At 37.9% G+C, this 24,225-nt stretch overlaps 1 protein-coding gene across 2 annotated transcripts in view; it reads right to left on the bottom strand.

Moving 5' to 3' along the window:
* The window catches only part of NEGR1 (neuronal growth regulator 1), an 871,642-nt gene that overhangs the window by 359,446 nt on the left and 487,971 nt on the right, over positions 1 to 24,225 (bottom strand). For both annotated transcript variants that reach the window (XM_057716185.1, XM_057716191.1), the window contains one exon: positions 13,538 to 13,663. In XM_057716185.1, the coding sequence (XP_057572168.1) occupies positions 13,538 to 13,663 (126 nt within the window). The remainder of the gene's footprint in view (positions 1 to 13,537; positions 13,664 to 24,225) is intronic.

Below are 24,225 nucleotides of genomic sequence, written 5' to 3'. Positions count from 1 at the left end.
GTGGAAAAAAAGAACCTCATATTCATTTGGGGCAATTTATTTAAACACTCTGAGTGCCATGTTCATGTGCACAGTGAGGATAACAATACCCATCTCACAGTTCAGTTTTGAGGCTTAAATGAGACAAGTATATGCAAGTACCTTCAATTTTTCCTAGACTATATAAAGTAATGTATACATGTTAGTTGAACCATATTAACCAAAATTTCTTTGTTGCAAGCTGCTCTTTACATTAATGGAGTTAAAGTTTTGAACCTAATTCCAACATGTTGATAGGGGGTTTCCCACACCACCACGAAATTATCCAATACCAGCTGGGTGTTCAACAATTCAGCTCAATTCTGACACTACCCAGAGAGAGCATGAGATTCCACAGACTAAGGGCTCTGTACTACAAGACTGCCCTGCTCCTCCACCCCCAACAAATGCCAGTAGCAATTCCAGGTTTTCACCTGTGCTTAAAACTGAACAGGACCCTGTGGGGCCCTCACTGGTACAAAAGGCCCTCTGTATACCCTATTTCTTATTTATAGAAAAACGCTTTGCTTTCCTAGGCCTTCCCTGAGGTCCGAAGAGCAGATTCATACAGTTACTAATTAGGTTAGTGAGGGAATGCAGAAACCAAGGAAAAGCAGTCAGAAAACAAGATAAAACAAAATCCTAGTTCCTTCTCAAGGAATATACATAGCAATCTAATGTATATCTTCGAGTTATGCAGAAACTAAGATCCACCCTGCCCAGAAAGAGGATGGTGGCTACATGCTGACTATAAGCACATAGACCCCAGACTGGTTGGAACCAGAAGACTGGTGATTAAGTTTCCTGAAACACCACCTTGTTACCTCACCATCAACCAACTGGAAGAAAGTCATGCACCCTGCAGCCCTCACCCAATATTACCTTTAAAAACACTTCACTGAAAGCCATCAGGGAGTTTGGGGTCTTTTGAGCATGAGCTGCACATTCTCCCTGCTTGGCACCTGCAATAAACACTATACCTTCCTTCACCACAACCTGGTGTCAATAAACTGGTTTTGCTACATGGCAGGTGAGTGGACCCAAGTTCAGTTCAGTAACATGCTTCCAATCAACCAGCTATAGAGTAGAGGTTTCAAAGACTCCATCTTTGGGTTTTGACTCATTTGCTAGAGCAGCTCACAGATCTCAGAGAAACATTTTGTTTACTAGATTACTGGTTTATTATAAAAGGATATAACTCAGAAACAGCCAGATGAAAGAGATACATAGGGCAGAGTATGGGGAAAGGATGAGGGGAAAAGCTTCCATGCTACCTGGGCGTATCACTCTTCCTGAATTTCCACACATATGCTGATCTAGGAGTTCTCTAAACTCTGTCCTTTTGCATTTTTTATGGAAGATTCATTACATTGGCATGACTGATTAAATCATTGGCCACTGAGGATTGATTCAACCTCCAGCTCCTCTCCCCTCCCCGTAAGTCAGTGGAGTGGGACTGAAAATTCCAATCCTTTAATCACATGGTTGGTTCTCCTAGCAACCAACTTTAGGTATGGTCCCAAAGTCACCTCAGTAACATAACAAAACACCTTTATAGTTCATTCTCCAGATGCGAAATTCCAAGGTTTTTAGCAGCTCGGTGCCAGAAATGGTATGAAGGTCAAATATATATCCTTATAAATCACAGTAGCATAGAGGTGCAGCCACATTGAAAGCATAAGGGAAATAAAGGGCTGATTCATATTTAGGGGTATGTTTGTGTATTTATATTAGAGGGAGAAAGGTAGTGGGGAGATACAATACAGGAAATGCTCATGTCACTACCATGTTATCTCTTCAAATTGTAATTTCTAATCCTAAAATGTCACATGGGAAGCATGGGCCGACAGCAGCATCCATTAACTCTGCAGTACTTATGGAGCCCCTACTTTGTGCCAGGTTCTGTGCTAAGCCGTGGGGTACAAAGGTCAACACACTCTGTTTCTGGACAGGAGTCCCCTGTCCCATAAGACCACAGACAAACAAAACCAAAGACTACAATTCAGAGAATTTGTCCCACTCAAACGGTGGCACAAGGTACTATGCAACTATGGAGAAAGAAGCAGCTGATTTTTCCTGGGATGCTTAGGAATAGTTTCATTAAAAGTTGAAGAAGGAGTAAGTTTGACAACGGTATAGGTAGACAAAAGATATGCCTAATAGAAAAATTAATATATGTAAAAGTAGAAAAATAAAATTTTTACTTTGACTAACTGGACGCATAGTTTGCCTCCAAGTCTAAGTTCTTTACTTCTTATTTGCTCTTTACTCTTCCACAACAGAGTTTCTGGTACATTATGTCACTGAATTGCTACAATGATCACCAAACAGTCTAACCCAAAGGTATTTGGATCTGATTTTATTTGATCTGATTGACATTTTTCACCACTCACTGCTCCAGGAAATTTTTCCTCTTTTGGTTTCTTGTAATCATGGCTTTCTGATTGTATTCCTACATCTCTGATCACTTGTTTCTGGTTTCCTTTATAAGTGCTCAACAATTGTTGACTAAACAAAAGTGATCAGTATCAAGAGATTGATTTCAGAAAAGAGCAACTTGAGCCTGTTTAAATGTGAACAGGATAGAGTTAATAGAAGAGAAGGGGTTAAAGATATAGGGAGAAAGAGGATGTTTAATGGAATAAGGACCTGACAAATAGGAAAGAGTGGATGGAACATAACAGGACAGAGGGAACTTAACAGAACACTATCTTGAGTTAGACAATAATCTTAACTCCTGTGGATAATTAGAATTAGAGACGATCCTTTCCAAAGACACTAGAAATTAGAGGAAAAGGAGTTTGAGATACACGACCCAGTGTTTACGCTCAAATTTTGGCTTCAGAGCTAAAAGAATATCTTTGCTAGCTTACAAACACCAGCAGGGTAAAGTAAGAACATCTCAGGGGATTTCAGATATCAAAGAATAGAAATGAACTGGGAAACAGAGATTAGATAAACAGCAATCAATAATAAGTGGAAATTTGACAGAGGCTTTCAAAATGCTTCCATATTTGTTATATATAATGCATTGTTTTAAAATTTATCTTTTTAAGTTTTCCTATTTTTTTCTACTGGATCTAGATTTATTAATACAATGATGTATGATTAAGAATTTTATTTTGTCTTTCTATTCAAAATCGAATGCCTGTGTAAACTTGTCAGTGTTATCTAGCAGTTTTAAGTGAGTTTTAGCGTCATGATACCACAGCATTTGAGAGCAGCTATGTGAATTGCATTCAAGAGATATAAATAGGTCCCTCAATTTCAGAAACAGGGTTGGATATCCTGTGCCCTTGGATATAATTCCCTGAGACGTTATAGCTTCACTTACTTAATCCCAGATGGGCATAACTAGACCCTAGTCATGAGGAAATATGAGTCAAAATGAGAAATAGTCTATTTTTTAAAAAAGTAGGAAAATGTAAAGGAAGACTAAGTAATTAGTCCCCAGACTAAAGAGGACTAAAGTGATACGACAACTAAATACAATACTAAAGGGAAAAGAATTTTCTAAAGGACACTCTTCAATCAGTTGAAAAAATTGGAATATGGATAGTAATGGGATAAAAGTAAAATGCCAATGTTAAATGTACAAAAGTAAAAAACTACACTGTGGTTACAGAAGAGAATATCCTTCTTCAGAAATGCACACTGAAATAGCTAGGGAGAAAAGGGCTTGATGTATGCAAGTTGTTCTCAGATAATTCAATGAAAACAATATTTCTGCATACTCTACACATGGCAAATGTTGAAGCAAATGGGAAAAATGATGGATAAAACTGAGTAAAGGACATAGGGTGTACTTTGCATTATTTCTGTAACACTTTATTACTGGGGGTATTTTTATTTTTATTTTTTTTTAAATTTTATTGAAGTATAGTTGATTTACAATATCATTTAATTTCCACTATACAGCAAAGTGTCTCAGTTATATACGTATATACGTGTATATACATATACTCTTTTTCATATTCTTTTCCATTATGATTTATCACAGGATACTGAATGTAGTTCCTTGTGCTATAAAGCAGGGCCTTGTTTTTTATCTATCCTATATATAATAGTTTACATCTGCTAATCCCAATGTTTTTAAATATAAATTTGAAATAAATTTCTACATATAGAGCATAAAATATAGAAAGGAAGAAATCATCACTATAAGTAACTCTAAGGAAGCTCATATGTCCAGAAACTTCTCAGCAAAGATATTTTGGGGAAAGTACACTAAGCTGTTTGAACAAGTGGAATGGCAGCTTCAAATGGTTCAGGCAGTGTCTGTGATGTTGCTGAAGCCACAACCTAACTTTTCCATGGGTAAGGGATAAGCTCTGTGGAGATCCCTCCCTGTGACCAGCCATTTTTTAATGATTTTTAAAACAGAACAGACTATGAATGAGTCAGCAAGAATTACTAAAGGTACTGGTAGAATAAAAAATCTAAACAAATCACACATGAACAAAAACTAGCCATTGCTTTTAATATTGACAGGAAGTCTATCTATATCTGCTTTTAATACCAAACATTGTTCACATGGTGACGGTAGTTTGAGACACCTTTTCTTTTGTGATATAGAAAAAAAAAGAGAAGATGTGAAATATTGATTTTCTTAGATAAAATATAGACAGATTAATGAAGTTTATAATTTTGCTTTCAAATATAAATATATAAGTTGAAGAACAGTAATAGAATGACCAGACATGTTACTTAAAGCAGAAACTCCACATTGCTGAGCATTTGATTTAGATTATTAACAAATTAATTTGCAATTATTAGAAGCATTTATAAAAATATCAGCTATGTCTAGCTATTCATTAGATAATAGTTAATATTTATGCTAATTTTACTCATTTGCTCTGTATGGTAGGATCAGGAAAACAAATCTATGCACAGTTTAACTTATAAATCCAATCTGTCTTCTTTCAGCTTCATGATGTTATCCATTATTGTTATTCTAATAACTTCACTAATCAACATTCTTTATATTTAATTAAACTAAAATGTATCCAAGCACTTACAAAAAGAATATGCCTAACAACAAGCACTGCAAAGAAGGAGAGTTAAATCCAAAATATTAATCTTAAATTATATGAAGATGGAGATTATGGGCTTCATTCTTACAAAAATTATATTTTCCTATCAGATTTAAATCCCTGGAAAGATGATTAAGAATCAGCCTTACATCTGCATATCACTTTATACTTTTTAATGCACATTTATGCTTATTATCTTTTTTGAGTCTCACAACGGCCGGGGATACTTACTCGATTTTTGGAAAGTAGGAAACTAGCTGAGGGTAACTGAGGCTATGAGATTTGCACTAGAATTTGCTGAACTGATGAATAAGGATGTTGAGACTGGAGCACATGTATTCTAATTGCTAGTCCCAGGTTTGTCTCACTTACATCCCATGGAGAGTCCTGCCACTAATTCAGTGCTCACATACCAGTTTTATGATTCTGTAGCCACTCTAGAGAGTGAAATGTTGGCAATCAAGAGCACACTCACACTTCAGAAATATTACAGGGACCATAATGCATATTACATAAGCATATAATGCTGTTATATTGATTTTTTTCTCACATTAATAGTAATACTAAGCATATGATGTAAGTCTCATTAGACCTATTGCATAAATGAGGGAACTGAAAGGCACTTAAGGATAAGTGATATTAAAGAAAGCATTAACAGATACAATAGATGTTCCAGTTGTAATCTTTCTATGCCTATATAAAACACGACTTTCTGATTCCTTTAAAAGTACTTTCCTCATGAAGGAAAAAGATGGCGGCGAAGTAGAGGGACGTGGAATGCATCCCTCTCCACAGATGCATTGGGAATGCACCAAAAGATGCAATAATTCCCACAGAGAACCAACTGAACACTGGCAGACGACCTCGGACACCAGAAAGGACCGCAAGGAGCCCAACATAACCGGTAGGGAGGCATCTACAAGGGCTCAAAGAGGGTGAAGCGGCGGAGCTGTGGCAGACGGGAGGGAGTGAGAAACACACAGAGGGTCCGCACTGCAGCTCAGCGTTCCCGGACCGAGATGTTGATCCACAGCTGAACAGAGGGCCGGGGAGTGGGAGTGTGGGAACTGGAGAGCTGGTTCAGTATGAAAAAAAAATTGTTGCCAGTAAGGTGACGGACCGAGAGGACTGGAGGGAAGAGATCCACCGCGAGGAGTGCCTGCCCCGGAGACCTGCCCGGCCATGATGGCGGCTAGATGCTGCAGGCTCACGGGTGGCGGGGAGGAGTCACGTGCATAGCCTCTCTCTCTCTTTCAGTGCCTCTGCAACAGTAAGTGGAGAGATGCCCTGTGGGCCACCTAAGGTGCTCAGGCATAAGAAGTACCCTTAGGCACTCGGGCGGGGCTAGATTAAAACCTCTTGGAACCCCGGCAGCAGGGAGGCTGCCGAGAAAAAAAAAAAACCCGAGAGAGGCTCAATTCTGAGACTTTCTGTTTACACCTGAGCCACTGGCGTCCCTCTGCAACAGGCACCTCCAAGCCCGACTGAAACAACAGTGAGCCACTGCTCACTCACTCCCAGGGGAAGGAGACACTATTGTACCCTCTCCCTCCCCACACAGAGATGCTTACAGATGAACAATAAAGGAAGTTCTGCTGGCCACAGAATAATGCAAAAAAACCCAAGGTGAGTAGAAGGACACTTACAGCTGAGACTCTAAGGAAACAGAAATATTAGTATCAATCCTATTGAACTGGTCCATTCTGGGATCAGTTCTGGATTGTTTTTTTTCCTTTATTAATTACGATCTTAGTCCTAAGGGATCTACAAGTTTTATAACATAATTTTTGTAATGCTATTTTTTATTCTATTTTTATTTTTTTGCCTTTTTATATACTTCTATATCTAGCTAACTTTTTGGTAGTACAGACAATATATCTCTCATACTTTCCTTTCATCCCTATCTTTTATACATTTCTATTCCTTTCTTTTTATTTGCATATTTCCAATCACACTACGCTCTTCTGTTCCCCTTTCTTCCAACCATTTTTAGTTTATTTTATCTTAACATACTTATAGGCAACACTGTTGATCTGTTCAGACTCCTTGCTCTATTCTCCAGATGACGCACCACCTTGGTATTTAATATTAGGTTTTGGTCTTTATCTTAGTTCTTAGTACAATTGTCTAATTTCATTCTGAGAATCTCCATTCTGTCTGGTGGTACTCTGGCTCTTTTCTATATTTGATCCTAGCTTACAAAACCTCCCTGGATTAGTGTTTGTATGTGTAAGGTGTTACTTGTTTGTTCATTCGCTTTTGCTTTTGTTTCTGATTTGTTCTGTTTCAGTTGTCAATTTCTGTTGGGTTTCTCTTTGAATATCTGATAGCATACTGGGGTTCCGTCAGGTCTTTCCAGAGCCTTATGTCCTAATGGATTCAGTAATTATGTGTCTTATACATGTATGTGTTTCCTAGACTTAGTATTTCTTTAACCCAACACTAGGACATTAGTCTGGGGCTTGGACAGTCTTCTATAAACACCTCTATTGCCAGGACAAGCAACTCCAAAAGTCTGGAAAACCATGAGGAAACAAAGAAACACCATACAGGCAAAGGAGCAGGAAAAAAACCCACAAGACCAAATAAATGAAGAGGAAATAGGAAAAATGCCTGAAAAAGAATTCAGAGTAATGATAACAAAAATGATACAAAATCTCGATAACAAAATAGAGAAAGTACAAGAAACAGTTCATAAGAACTCAGAAAAACAAACAGCAATGGATAACAAAATAACTGAAATTAAAAATACTCTAGATGCTATAACCAGCAGAATAACTGAGGCAGAAGAACGAATAAGTGAGTTGGAAGATAGAATGGGAGAAATAACTGCTACAGAGCAGGAAAGAGAAAAAAGAATAAAAAGAATAGAAGACAGTCTCAGAGACCTCAGTGATAACATTAAGAGTACCAACATTCGAATTATAGGCATCCCAGAAGAAGAACAAAAGAAAGGGTCTGAGAAAATATTTGAAGAGGTTGTAGTGGAAAACTTCCCCAACATGGGAAAGGAAATAATTCACCAAGTCCAAGAAGCACAGAGAGTCCCATACAGAATAAACCCAAGGAGAAATACACCAAGGCACATATTAATCAAACTAATGACAATTAAACACAAAGAAAAAATAGTAAAAGCAGCAAGAGAAAAGCAACATATATAAGGGAAAACCCATCAAGATAACAGCTGACCATTCTGCAGAAACTCTGCAGGCCAGAAGGGAATGGCAGCATATACTGAAAGTCCTGAAAGAGAGAAACCTACAGCCAAGAATACTCTACCCAGCAAGAATCTCATTCAGATTTGAGGGAGACATCAAAAGCTTTCCAGACAAGCAAAAGTGAAGAGAATTCAGCACCACCAAACCAGCCTTACAACAACTGCTAAAGGAACTTCTCTAAGTAGGAAACACAAGAAAAGGAAAACACCTACAAATACAAACCCAAAACAATTAAGAAAATGGTAATTGGAACACACATGTCAATAATCACCTTAAATGTAAATGGATTAAATGCTCCAACCAAAAGATACAGACTGGCTGAATGGATACAAGAACAAGACCCTTCTATATGCTGCCTACAAGAAACCCACTTCAGACCAAGGGATACATATAGACTGAAAGGAAAGGGATGAAAAAAGATATTCCATGCAAATGAAAGTCAAAAGAAAGCTGGAGTAGCAATACTCATATCAAACACATTAGACTTTAAGGTAAAGACTATCACAAGAGACAAGGAAGGACACTACATAATGATCAAGGGATCCATTCAAGAACATATCACAATGGTAAATATCTATGCCCCCAACATAGGAGCACCTCAATACATAAGGCAAATACTAACAGCTATAAAAGGGGACATCGACAGTAACACAATAATAGTGGGAGACTTGAACACCCAACTTACATCAATGGACAGATCATCCAAACAGAAAATAAATAAAGACACACAAGCTTTAAATGACACATTAGACCATTTCAACTTAATTGATATTTTTAGGACATTCCATCCAAAAACGACAGAATACACTTTCTTCTCAAGTGCACACGGAACATTTTCCAGGATAGATCACATCTTGGGTCACAGATCACACCTCGGCAAATTCAAGAAAATTGAAATCATATCAACCATCTTCTCAGACCACAGTGCCATGAGACTAGATATCAATTACAGGAAAAAAACTGCAAAAAATACAAACACATGGAGGCTAAACAATTCACTCTTAAACAACCAAGAAATCAGTAAAGAAATCAAAGAGGAAATCAAAAAATATCTAGAAACAAATGGCAATGAAAACACAACAACCCAAAACCTATGGGACGCAGCAAATGCAGTTCTAAGAGGGAAGTTTATAGCAATACAGTCCTACCTTAAGAAACAAGAAAAATATCAAACAAACAACCTAACTTACACCTAAAACAATTAGAGAAAGAAGAACAAAGAAACCCCAAAGTGAGCGGAAGGAAAGAACTCATAAAGATCAGAGCAGAAATAAATGAAAAAGAAAGGAAGGAAGCAATAGCAAAAATTAATAAAACTAAAAGCTGGTTCTTAGAGAAGATTAACAAAATTGATAAACCATTATTCAGACTCATCAAGAAAAAAAGGGAAAAGATGCAAATCAACAGAATTAGAAATGAAAAAGGAGAAGTAAAAACGGACACCTCAGAAATACAAAAGATCATGAGAGACTACTACAAGCAACTATATGCCAATCAATTGGATAACCTGGAAGAAATGGATACATTCTTAGAAAAATACAATCTTCCAAGACTGAACCAGGAAGAAATAGAAACTATGAACAGACCAATCACAAGTACAGAAATTGAGGCAGTGATTAAAAATCTCCCAACACACAAAAGCCCAGGACCAGATGGATTCACAGGCGAATTATATCAAACATTTCGAGAACAGCTAACACCTATCCTTCTCAAACTCTTCCAAAATATTGCAGAAGGCGGAACACTCTCAAACTCATTCTAGGAGGCCACTATCACCCTGATACCAAAACCAGGCAAAGATGTCACAAAAAAAGAAAATTACAGACCATATCCCTGATGAATATAGATGCAAAAATCCTCAACAAAATACTAGCTAACAGACTCCAACAGCAAATCAAAAAAATCATATACCATGATCAAGTGGGGTTTATCCCTGGGATGCAAGGATTCTTCAATATACGCAAATCAATCAATGTGATCCATCATATCAGCAAATTGAAGGATAAAAACCATATGATCATCTCAATAGATGCAGAAAAAGCTTTTGACAAACTTCAACATCCATTTATGATAAAAGCTCTCCAGAAAATGGGCATAGAAGGAAATTACCTCAACATAATAAAAACCATATATGAGAAACCAAAAGCCAACATCGTTCCAATGGGGAAAAACTGGAAGAATTCCCTCTAAGAACAGGAACAAGACAAGGGTGTCCACTCTCACCACTGTTATTCAACATAGTTTTGGAAGTGTTAGCCACAGCAATCAGAGAAGAAAAAGAAATTAAAGGAATCCAAATTGGAAAAGAAGAAGTAAAATTGTCACTCTTTGCAGATGACATGATATTATATATAGAAAACCCTAAAGACTCTACCAGAAAACTGCTAGCACTAATGGATGAGTTTAGTAAAGTAGCAGGATACAAAATTAATGCACAGAAATCTCTTGCATTCCTATACACTAACAATGGAAGAGCAGAAAGAGATATTAAGGAAACTCTCCCATTCACCATTGCAACACAAAGAATAAAATTCCTAGGAATAAATCTGCCTAAGGAGGCAACAGATCTGTATGCAGAAAACTTTAAGACACTGATGAAAGAAATCAAAGACAACACAAACAGATGGAGGAACATACCATGTTCCTGCATTGGAAGAATCAACATCATGAAATTGACTGTACTACCCAAAGCAATTTACAGATTCAATGCAATCCCGATCTAATTACCAATGGCATTTTTCACAGAACTACAGCAAGCAATCTTACGATTTGTTTGGAAATGCAAAAGACCCCGAATAGCCAAAGCAATCTTGAGAAGGAAAAATGGAGTTGGTGGAATCAGGCTTCCTGACTTCAAACTATACTACAAGGCCATTGTGATCAAGACAGTATGGTACTGGCACAAAAATAGAAAGGAAGATCAATGGAATAGAATAGAGAACTCAGAAGTAAGCCCAAACACATATGGGCACCTTATCTTTGACAAAGGAGGCACGAATATACAGTGGAAAAAAAGACAGCCTCTTCAATAAGTGGTGCTGGGAAAATTGGACAGCAACATGTAAAAGAATGAAATTAGAATACTTCCTAACACCATACACAAAAATAAACTCCAAATTGATTAAAGACCTACATGTAAGGCCAGACACTATAAAACTCCTAAAGGAAAACACAGGCAGAACACTCTATGACATCCATCAAAGCAAGATCCTTTTTGACCCACCTCCTAGAATCATGGAAATAAAATCAAGAATAAACAAATGGGACCTCATGAAACTTAAAAGCTTTTGCACAGCAAAAGAAACCATAAACAAGACTAGAAGGCAACCCTCAGAATGGGAACAAATAGTTGCCTATGAAACAACGGACAAAGGATTAACCTCCAAAATATACAAGCAGCTCAGGCAGCTTAATACAAAAAAAGCAAATAACCCAATCCACAAATGGTCGGAAGACCTAAATAGACATTTCTCCAAAGAAGACATACAGATGGCCAACAAACACATGAAAAGATGCTCCACATCACTCATCATCAGAGAAATGCAAGTCAAAGCCACAATGAGGTATCACCTCACACCAATCAGAATGGCCATCATCACAAAGTCTGGAAACAACAAATGTTGGAGAGGGTGTGGAGAAAAGGGAACTCTCCTGCACTGCTGGTGGGAATGTAAGTTGGTACAGCCACTATGGAAAGCAATTTGGAGGTTCCTTAAAAAACTACAAATAGAACTACCATATGATCCAGTAATCCCCCTACTGGGCATATACCCTAAGAAAACCATAATCCCCAAAAAACATGTACCATAATGTTTATTGCAGCACTATTTACAATAACCAGGACATGGAAACAACCTAAATGCCCATCAACAAATGAATGGATAAAGAAGATGTGGCATATATATACAATGGAATATTACTCAGCTATAAAAAGGGATGAGATGGAGCTATATGCAATGAGGTGGATAGACCTAGAGTCTGTCATACAGAGTGAAGTAAGTCAGAAAGAGAAAGACAAACATTGTATGCTAACTCACATATACAGAATCTAAAAATGGTACTGATGAACTCCGTGACAAGAACAAGGACACAGATGCAAAGAATGGACTGGAGAACTCAAGGTTTGGCAGGGGCAGGGGGTGAAGGGGAAGCTGAGACGAAGTGAGAGAGTAGCACAGACATATATATACTACCAACTGTAAAATAGATAGCCAGTGGGAAGTTGTTGTATAACAAACGGAGTTCAACTGGAGGATGGAAGATGCCTTAGAGGAGTGGGATGGGGAGGTTGGGGGGGACTTGAGGGAGGGTGCGGGGGGAGTTGAGGGAGGGAGGGAATTCAGGGATATGTGTATAAAAAAAGATGATTGAAATTGATGTACCCCCAAAAAATAATAAATAAATTTTAAAAAAAAGTACTTTCCTCATACTAGCCTTGTTCAAGTTATTCCTACCTAAAATATAAATCAAATTTTATTCATCTGAAGTGTGGTGGGGTCTTAGTCATTAAAACTACCACTCTTACTTCCATGGTACATTTAAAGCTATATAGTTCAAATATTTAGATTTTATACAAATCAATGACTTGGTTAGAGTTGTGGCTGTGAAAATAGACCTGTTTTGATGCTGATTATCCCCAGCTTCCTAAAGTTAACAATCTCTTTAGGAGGATGTGCCCTGTATCAGAAGCACCAGACATCAATAAACGTGTTATAACCCTTAATTTCACCTAGCTATGTGATCTTGTACAAGTTACTTAAACTCTTGGGATTTTAGATCCCCCATCAGTTAAATTTTAATTCTAACTGCCAAATCCTTGATTCTGAACTGCAGTTTGAAATTAGACTCAGCAACCTCATAATTTGTATAATTTTATTCTCCCCTGATTACCTCAGCAGTTCATGCCGGCCTATTAACATGTGAATGCCGATTGAATAAAAGCCTTACACATTTAAATGAAGATATTTCTCTTGTGATATTTCCATTTGAGCCTTTTGTCTATTGATTTGTGATTATCCAGTATACTACAGTGAAAATAACCTTGCCCAGGAATCAAGAGACCTAGGTTCTACTCTGGGCTCTGACAGAAAATGTTTATTTAACTTTTGTGAACTACATGCCGTTATCTATAAAAAATAAGTATAAAAATATGCATCCTGCCTACCTCATGCAAAAGATATAACAAATTAGTTGACTCAAGTTCTGAACAAGTGAGGTTACCAGAGGATATTGAACAGCACGAACAACACTGATACATTTCTGCTTTACCTGATGGGGAGATGTGCCTCCAAGAAATGGAAGGCTCTGGTTTCCCAGTGGCCAAACAAGTAAGGGTGACATTGGTGCCTTCATTGATGGTCATATCACTTGAGATGTCATATATCTTCGGAGGAACTGAAATGGCAAAACATGCAGTGGTCAGAAAGAAAATATATAAAAGTCTGTTGAACTACAGATGATTAACTCCGTGATGTCATGCAATCAAACTATGGTGGTGAAATGTAGTTATGGCCCATGGTCATCACCTAAAAGATAGATTCTCTAGATCCTCAGAGAGTTTTTTGTTTTCTGATTGGTTTTTAATTTTCTCTAATTTTAGCTATGAAATAGTTTAGGACAAATTAAATATTTAATAAAAAGTTTAAATATTGCTTATGTTATCAATAAATGCTATTATGAATACTTTGTATTAAAAAAACTAGAATATAGCCATGTCTGTTTCATCTATGTATCTTCACTGCAATGATGGTTTTCCTGTTGAAATGATTAAAAGAAAATGGAAATCTAGAAGAAACTTAAAATTGCAGAAGAGTTATGCCTATATGCTGATTTAAGAACTAAGTGAGATAAACCATGTACAGAATTGGGATGTAAGATTTCAGGGACACAAAGGCAATTTGGACCTCATTTTCTAATCTGCCAGATAGTAGGGATGGACCTTCTCAGCTTTTATGTTCTAAGGAACACAAATTCTAAGGGTTGTGAAAGATGTGTTCAATATGAGTTTTCTTGTAAGTAATGGATGGAAATTGGTTGAAACAGGTCTCTTTATTTTGAGATTTCATAGAACCTTTGTTATGACCTTTTGCTCTATAAATCTACAAGAATGAAAGGGGAGATAGTATCATGTGTGTATGTGTGTGTGTCTGTGTATTAGGTTATGGAAACTTTTATAGCAGAGCATTTGATGAAAGTAGTGATCCTGGAATAAACTTTGGGAATGTTGGATAGGAAAATACCTAAATTAACTTCCAGGATAAAAATGTCTGTATTCTCTCAAATACCAAATGATCTCATTTAATCCTTATGCAGTATGGATATGAGTCCTGTGTCCTCTACGGGCTAGCTGTGTTATCTCAGCCTCAGGTCTTCATCTGAAAGCTGGAGATAATAATAGTATAAATCCCATAAAGCTGCTGTGAGGATTAATAAGTCAACATATATTAAAGGGTTTAGAAAAGTTCCTGGCATCATTGCTAGCTATCGATATTATTATTAGATGTCTTAAAACACATATTTGGTGTTTGAATTTAATTTCACTACTGCTCTTTTCCCATGCCTTAAAGTTGCTCTCAGAACTTTACCACTTTGATAGTATACATGACTGGCCTGTGCCATAAATTTTGGTTTACTATATAAAAATAATAGTATGTTGAAGTTTCAGGTCAAAGCTAAATAAATGACAATTAGATACATTAATACTATTATAAAAAAGTTTTTTTAGTGGAATTTTTCTCATTGTTCCATTCATAGGGTTTCTTTCAGCAAGAGATAAATTTTTATAGTTATTTTAAAAACCAGTAACTAAAATCTGTCATAAGAATAAATTAAATTATTCATACTTGGAATATCACCTTTGATTTTTTAATGGAACCAAAACTCTGCTACAAGAAAATCCTGGATGGTTTGATTACAAATATAAAAGTATTCAATTATATATAACTGGTGATATGACTGAGGAAAAGGCATATTCCTAAGTGATATACTATTGTAAATGTTTTGTAAATGACATATTTTAATTGGCATTTAAAACATATTATCATTAAACTCTTCAGTGAGCTCTTCTCAGACAGATAATAAAAAATTAAAACCATTCCAAACAGAAGACTCTTTTTAGCTTAACTGAAACAGAACAGAAATAGTGACTTTAAAATACCCTAGGAAGAAAGGAGAGAAAAATGTGCACGATTTATTGGTGAATTGAAGATTTAATAAAAATAAACTTATAGCATTAAACAAAAAATATCCTTTGGATATATGCACGTAGGTATTGGTTTGATATAGTAAACTATGAAATAACATGCATATATACATATGCATGTGTGTATATTTATATACCGATGTCTACTACTAAAAAAAGAAAAAGTTATATGATACTTTCCCTCTTTATGTAAAAGATAGTACACAGAGATCAGTCTAGTCTGGCTACTTTATTTATTTCAAATATATAACTGATTCAATTTTGGATAGAGATGCATACATTTACAAGAAATGATGGAGTACCATAAGACCATGCATTGTAGCTTCTAAATTAAATTATTTTGTCAATTTTATCTGATCTTAAAATAGTTTAGTTTCATTTTTACACAGCTACTTATATTTAAAGTGAGAAACATGAGTGGTAAACTAATTCTAAGCACAATATTTGATTTCACAGAGAAACAGCCAAGTCCCTTAGCAATAAACTCAGATTTAACATTTAACTATGGGAAATTCTGTGGTGGGCAAGACAGTTGAATTCCAGGTGTGACATGTCAGTTCAGTGATTGCAACCACCTCCTGGGGCCTCATAATTCAGGATATGCTACAGGAAAGAAACATCTGCAAAGAGGATGTTAGTAAGGGAAAACCCTTCTGGCAAGGCAATTCTCCCCAGAATGCATCACCTGTTGGCAACAGATGTTGTGTGTAGAGAGGGCCAATGAACTCCTTCACATGCACTGTAGCTTGTGGAGGCAAAAACAGATGTTGCTTTGCTGCATACTCAGCCATTGCATATTCAGTTCAAGACTTCAAAGCTTTATTGAGTATTATGGAGGGAATAATTCTGGACTCACAGGAAATGCAAAAATTTCAAAGCATAATCCTTGACCTCAAGGAACTTAAAATTAAAAGAGGGAGGCGAGGAAGAATCAAGATGGCGGAGTAGGAGGATGTGCACTCACTCCCTCTTGCAAGAGCACCGGAATTACAACTAACTGCTGAACAACCATCAACAGAAAGACACTGGAACTCACCAAAAAAAAAAAAAAAAAAAACACCCCACATCCAGAGACAAAGGAGAAGCCACAATGAGACAGTAGGAGGGGCGCAATTGTGTTAAAATCAAATCCCATTAATGCTGGGTGGGTGACTCACAAGCTGGGGAACAGTTATACCACAGAAGTCCTGAGGGTTCTGAGCACCACGTCAGGCTTCCTAACCTGGGGGTCCAGCAATGGGAGGAGGAATCCCCAGAGAATCAGACTTTGAAAGCCAGTGGGATTTGATTGCAGGACCTCCACAGGACTGGGAGAAATGGAGACTCCACCTTTGGAGGGCCACAAAAAAGTGTGCTCACCATGACCCAGGGGGAAGGAGCAGTGACCCCATAGGAGACTGAACCAGACCTACCTGCTGGTGTTGGAGGGTTGCCTGCAGAGGTGGGGGGCAGCTGTGGCTCACCAAGGAGACAGGGGCACTGGCAGCAGGGGTTCTGGGAAGTGCTCATTGGCGTGAGCCTTTCCAGAGTCCACCATTAGCTCCACCAAAGAGCCTGTAAGCTCCAGTGCTGGGTCGCCTCAGGCCAAATGACCACCAGGGTGGGAACACAGCCCCAATCATTGGCAGACAAGCAGATTAAAGTGTCACTGAGCTCCACCCACCAAATCAGATTAAAGTTTTACTGAGCTCTGCCAACCCAGCCCAACCCACCATCAGTGCCTCCCATCAGGAAGCACCCATGAGCCTCCTAGAGAGCTTCCTCCACAAGAGGGCAGACAGCAGAATCAAGCAGTATCAGCAGTATTTCATCTTGTGGAACTGAAAATCACAGCCACAGAAAGACAGAAAATGAAAAGGCAGAAGACTTTGTATCAGATGAAGAGACAAGATAAAACACCAGAAAAACAACTAAATGAAGAGGTGATAGGCACCCTTCCAGAAAAAGAATTCAGAATAATGATGGTGAAGATGATCCAGGACTTTGAAAAAAGATTGGATGCAAAGATCAAAAACTTGCAAGAAAAGTTTACCAAAGACCTAGAAGAATTAAAGAACAAACAAACAGAGAAATGAAACACAATAACTGAAATGAAAAATACACTAGAAGGAACCAACAGCAGATTAACTGAGGCAGAAGGGCTAATAAGTGACCTGGAAGACAGAATGGTGATAATCACTGATGCAGAAAAGAATAAAGAGAAAAGAATGAAAAGAACTGAAGGCAGCCTAAGAGACCTCCGGGACAACATTAAATGCACCAACATTCACATTATAGGGGTCCCAGAAGGGGAAGAGAGAGAGAAAGGACCTGAGAAAATACTGGAAGAGATTATAGTTGAAAACTTCCCTAACCTGGGAAAGGAAATAGCTGCCCAAGTCCAGGAAGTGCAGAGAGTCCCAGGTAGGATAAACCCAAGGAGAAACACACCAAGACATATAGTAGTCAAATTGACAAACATTGAAGACAGAGAAAAGTTATTAAAAGCAACAAGGGAAAAATGACAAATAACATGCAAGGGAACCCCCCATAAGGTTTACAGCTGATTTCTCAGCAAAACTCTGCAAGCCAGAAGGGAGTGGCATGATATATTTAAAGTGATGACATGGAAGAACCTACAACCAAGAATATTCTACCCAGCAAGGATCTCATTCAGATTCGATGGAGAAATCAAAAGCTTTCCAGACAAGCAACAGCTAAGAGAATTCAGCACCACCAAACCAGCCCTACAACAAATGCTAAAGGAACTTCTCTAAGCGGGAAACATAAGAGAAGAAAAGGACCTACAGAAACAAACCCAAAACAATTAAGAAAATGGTAATAGGAACATACATATTGGTAATTACCTTGAATGTAAATGGACTAAATGCACCAACCAAAAGACACAGACTGGCTGAATGGATACAAAAACAAGACCCATATATATGTTGTCCCCAAGAGACCCACTTCAGACCTAGGGACACATACAGACAGAAAGTGAGGGGATGGAAAAAGATATTCCATGCAAATGGAAATCAAAAGAAAGCTGGAGTAGCAATACTCATATCAGATAAAATAGACTTTAAATAAAAAAATGTTACAAGAGACAAGAAAGGACAGTACATAAAGATCGAGGGATCAATCCAAGAAGAGATAACAATTATAAATATATATGCACCCAATATAGGAACACCTCAATACATAAGGCAAATACTAACAACTATGAAAGAGGAAACTGACAGTAACAGAATCATAGTGGGGGACTTTATCACCCCACTGACACCAATGGACAGATCATCCACACAGAAAATTAATAAGGAAACACAAGCTTTAAATTACACAATAAATCAGATTGATTTAATAGATATCTATAGGACATTACATCCAAAAACAGCGGATTATACATTCTTCTCAAGTGTACATGGAACATTCTCCAGGATAGGTCACATTTTGGGTCATAAATCAAGCCTTGGTAAATTCAAGAAAATTGAAATTGTATCAAGCATCTTTTCTGACCACAATGCTATGAGATTAGAAGTCAATTACAGGAAAAAAAAACTGTAAAAAACACAAACACATGGAGGCTAAACAATATGCTACTAAATAACCAACAGATCAGTGAAGAAATCAAAGAGGAAATCAAAAAATATCTAGAGACAAATGACAATGAAACACAATGATCCAAAACCTATGGGATGCAGCAAAGGCAGTTCTAAGAGGGAAGTTTACAGCAATACAATCCTACCTCAAGAAACAAGAAAAATCCCAAATAAACAATCTAACCTTACACCTAAAGAAAGCAGAGAAAGAAGAGCAAACAAAACCCCAAGTTAGTAGACAGAGAGAAATCATAAAGATCAGAGCAGAAATAAATGAAATAGAGACAAAGAAAACAATAGCAAAAATCAATAAAACTAAAAGCTGGTTCTTTGAGAAGATAAATAAAATTTATAAACCTCTAGCAAGACTCATCAAGAAAAAGAGGGAGAGGACTCAAATCAATAAAATTAGAAACGAAACGGGAGAAGTTACAACGGACACCGCAGAAATAAAAAGCACCATAAGAGATTACCACAAGCAACAGTATGCCAATAAAATGGACAACCTGGATGAAATGGACAGATTCTTAGAAAAGTATAACCTTCCAAGACTGAATCAGGAAGACATAGAAAATATGAACAGACCAATCACAAGTGATGAAATTGAAACTGTGATTAAGAATCTCCCAACAAACAAAAGTCCAGGACCAGCTGGATTCACAGGTGAATTTTATCGAACGTTTAGAGAAGAGCTAACACCCATCCTTCTCAAACTCTTCCAAAACATTGCAGAGGAAGGAACAATCCCAAACTCATTTTATGATGCCACCATCACCCTGATACCAAAACCAGACAAAGATACTACAAAAAAAGAAAACTACAGCGGCGAAGTAGAGAGACGTGGAGTGCATCCCTCTCCACAGATGCATTGGGAATGCACGGAAGGACGCAGTCATTCACACAGAGAACCAGCTGAACACCAGCAGACGGCCTCGGACACCAGAAAGGGCTGCGGGGAGCCTGACATAGCCGGTAGGGAGGCATCTACGAGGGCTCAAAGAGGGTGAAGCGGCGGAGCTGTGGCAGACAGGAGGGAGTGAGAAACATACGGAGGGTCCGCAGCGCAGCTCAGTGTTCCCGGACCGAGACATCGATCCGCGGCTGAACGGAGGGTCCAGGAGCGGGAGCGTGGGAACCGGAGAGCTGGTTCAGGGTGAGAAACATTGTTGCCCGTAGGGTGACGGACCGAGAGGACAGCAGGGAGGAGGTCCGCGGGGAGGAGTGCCGGTCCCTGAGAGCTGCCCGGCCATGATGGCGGCTGGAGGCTGCAGGCTCCCAGGCGGGGGGGAGGAGCCGCGCGCATAGCCTCTCCCTCTCTTTCGGTGCCTCTGCAACAGGCAGCGGAGAGACACCCTGCGGGCCACCTAAGGCGCGCAGGGATAACAACCACCCTCAGGCGCTCGGGCGGGGCTAGATTAAAACTCCTTGCAACGCCAGCAGCAGGGAGACTGCCGAGAGAAAAAAAAAAAAAAAAACCAGCATCAAAAAGAAAAAATCCCGAGAGCGGCCCAACTCTAAGACTTTCTGTGTATGCCTGAGCCACCAGCGCCCTCTGCAACAGGCACCTCCAAGCCTGACTGAAGCAACAGTGCGCCACTGCTCACTCACTCCCAGGAGAAGGAGCCACTATTGCACCCTCTCCCTCCCCACACACCGAGGCTTACAGACGAATAATAAAGGAACCTCTGCTGGTCACAGAATAACGCAAAAAAAAAAACCCAAGGCAAGGAGAAGGACACTTACAGCTGAGACGCTAAGGAAACAGAAATAGTAGTATCAATACCTATTGAACTGGTCCATTCGGGGATCAGTTCTGGATTTTTTTTTTTTTTTTTTTCCTTTCTCTCTCTCTCTTTTTTTTTTTTTTTTTTTTTGATTTATTAAATACGATCTTAGCCCTAAGGGATCTACAAGTTTTACAACATAATTTTTTAAGGATATTTTTTACTCTTTTTTTTTTTTTTTTTTTTTTTTTGCCTTTTTATATACTTCTATATCTAGCTAAGTTTTTGGTAGTACGGACAAAATATCTTTCATACTTTCCTTTCATCCCTTTCTTTTATACACTTCTATTCCTTTCTTTTTCTTTGCATATTTCCAACCACATTACGCTCTTCTGTTCCCCTTTCTTCCAGCCATTTTAAGTGTATTTTATCTTAACATACTTATAAGCAACACTATCGGTCTGCTCAGACTCCTTGCTCTATTCTTCAGATGATGCACTGCCTTGGTATTAATATTAGGCTTTTGTCTTTATCTTAGTTCTTAGTACAGTTGTCTAATTACATTCTGAGAATCTCCATTCTCTCTGGTGGTACTCCAGCTCATTTCTATATTTGATCCTAGCTTACAAAATCTCCCTGGATTGATGTTTGTATGTGTAGGGTGTTATTTGTTGTTTGTTTGCTTTTGCTTTTGTCTCTGATTTGTTCTGTTTCAGTTGTCAATTTCTGCTGGGTTTCTCTTTGAATATCTGATAGCACACTGGGGTTCTGTCAGGTCTTTCTAGAGCCTTATGTCCTAACGGATTCAATAATTGTGTGTCTTATACATGTATGTGTTTCCTAGACTGAATATTCGTCTACTCCAATACTTGGACATTAGTCTGAGGCTTGGACAGTCTTCTATAAACACCTCTATCACCAGGACAAGCAACCCCAAAAGCTTGGACAACCATGAGGAAACAAAGAAACACCATGCAGGCAAAGGAGCAGGAAAAAAACCCACAAGACCAAATAAATGAAGAGGAAATAGGAAAAATGCCTGAAAAAGAATTCAGAGTAATGATAGTAAAAATGATACAAAATCTCGATAACAAAATAGAGAAAGTACAAGAAACAGTTCATAAGAACTCAGAAAAACAAACAGCAATGGATAACAAAATAACTGAAATTAAAAATACTCTAGATGCTCTAACCAGCAGAATGACTGAGGCAGAAGAACGAATAAGTGAGTTGGAAGATAGAATGGGAGAAATAACTGCCACAGAGCAGGAAAAAGATAAAAAAATAAAAAGACTAGAAGACAGCTTCAGAGACTTCAGTGATAACCTTAAACGTACCAACATTCGAATTATAGGCATCCCAGAAGAAGAAGAAAACAAGAAAGGGTCTGAGAAAATATTTGAAGAGGTTATAGTGGAAAACTTCCCCAACATGGGAAAGGAAATAATTCACCAAGTCCAAGAAGCACAGAGAGTCCCATACAGAATAAACCCAAGGAGAAATACACCAAGACACATATTAATCAAACTAACGACAATTAAACACAAAGAAAAAATAGTAAAAGCAGCAAGAGAAAAGCAACAAACAACATATAAGGGAAAACCCATCAGGATAACAGCTGACCTTTCTACAGAAACTCTGCAGGCCAGAAGGGAATGGCAGGATATACTGAAAGTCCTGAAAGAGAGAAACCTACAGCCAAGAATACTCTACCCAGCAAGAATCTCATTCAGATTTGAGGGAGACATCAAAAGCTTTCCAGACAAGCAAAAGTGAAGAGAATTCAGCACCACCAAACCAGCCTTACAACAAGTGCTAAAGGAACTTCTCTAAGTAGGAAACACAAGAAAAGGAAAACACCTACAAATACAAACCCAAAACAATTAAGAAAATGGTAATTGGAACACACATGTCAATAATCACTTTAAATGTAAGTGGACTAAATGCTACAACCAAAAGACACAGACTGGCTGAATGGATACAAAAACAAGACCCTTCTATATGCTGCCTACAAGAAACCCACTTCAGACCAAGGGATACATATAGACTGAAAGTGAAGGGATGGAAAAAGATATTCCATGCAAATGGAAGTCAAAAGAAAGCTGGAGTAGCAATACTCATATCAGACAAATTAGACTTGAAAGTAAAGACTATTAAAAGAGACAAGGAAGGGCACTACATAATGATCAAGGGATCCATCCAAGAAGAACATATCACAATGGTAAATATCTATGCCCCCAATATAGGAGCACCTCAATACATAAGGCAAATACTAACAGTTATAAAAGGGGACATCGACAGTAACACAATTATAGTGGGAGACTTGAACACCCCACTTACATCAATGGACAGATCATCCAAACAGAAAATAAATAAAGACACACAAGCTTTAAATGACACATTAGACCATCTCGACTTAATTGATATTTATAGGACATTCCATCCAAAAACAACAGACTACACTTTCTTCTCAAGTGCACACGGAACATTTTCCAGGATAGATCACATCTTGGGTCACAAATCAAACTTCAGCAAATTCAAGAAAATTGAAATCATATCAAGCATCTTCTCAGACCACAATGCCATGAGACTAGATATCAATTACAGGAAAAAAACTGCAAAAAATACAAACACATGGAGGCTAAACAATTCACTCTTAAACAACCAAGGAATCACTACAGAAATCAAAGAGGAAATCAAGAAATATCTAGAAACAAATGACAACGAAAACACAACAACCCAAAACCTATGGGACGCAGCAAAAGCAGTTCTAAGAGGGAAGTTTATAGCAATACAGTCCTACCTTAAGAAACAAGAAAATGATCAAATAAACAACCTAACCTTACACCTCAAACAACTAGAGAAAGAAGAACAAAGAAACCCCAAAGCGAGCAGAAGGAAAGAAATCATAAAGATCAGAGCAGAAATAAATGAAAAAGAAAGGAAAGAAACCATAAGAAAAATAAATAAAACTAAAAGCTGGTTCTTTGAGAAGATTAACAAAATTGATAAACCATTAGCCAGACTCATCAAGAAAAAAAGGGAGAAGATGCAAATCAACAGAATTAGAAATGAAAAAGGAGAAGTCACAACGGACACCTCAGAAATACAAAACATCATGAGAGACTACTACAAGCAACTATATGCCAATCAATTGGATAACCTGGAAGAAATGGATACATTCTTAGAAAAATACAATCTTCCAAGACTGAACCAGGAAGAAATAGAAACCATGAACAGACCAATCACAAGTACAGAAATTGAAGCAGTGATTAAAAATCTCCCAACACACAAAAGCCCAGGACCAGATGGATTCACAGGCGAATTCTATCAAACATTTCGAGAAGAGTTAACACCTATCCTTCTCAAACTCTTCCAAAATATTGCAGAAGGCGGAGCACTCCCAAACTCATTCTACGAGGCTACCATCACCCTGATACCAAAACCAGGCAA

Source organism: Hippopotamus amphibius, chromosome 1 (genome assembly GCF_030028045.1).
Source record: "Hippopotamus amphibius kiboko isolate mHipAmp2 chromosome 1, mHipAmp2.hap2, whole genome shotgun sequence".
Taxonomy (NCBI): domain Eukaryota; kingdom Metazoa; phylum Chordata; class Mammalia; order Artiodactyla; family Hippopotamidae; genus Hippopotamus; species Hippopotamus amphibius.
Note: the sequence above shows the minus strand (reverse complement) of the source record. Positions and strands in the feature narration are given on the sequence as shown.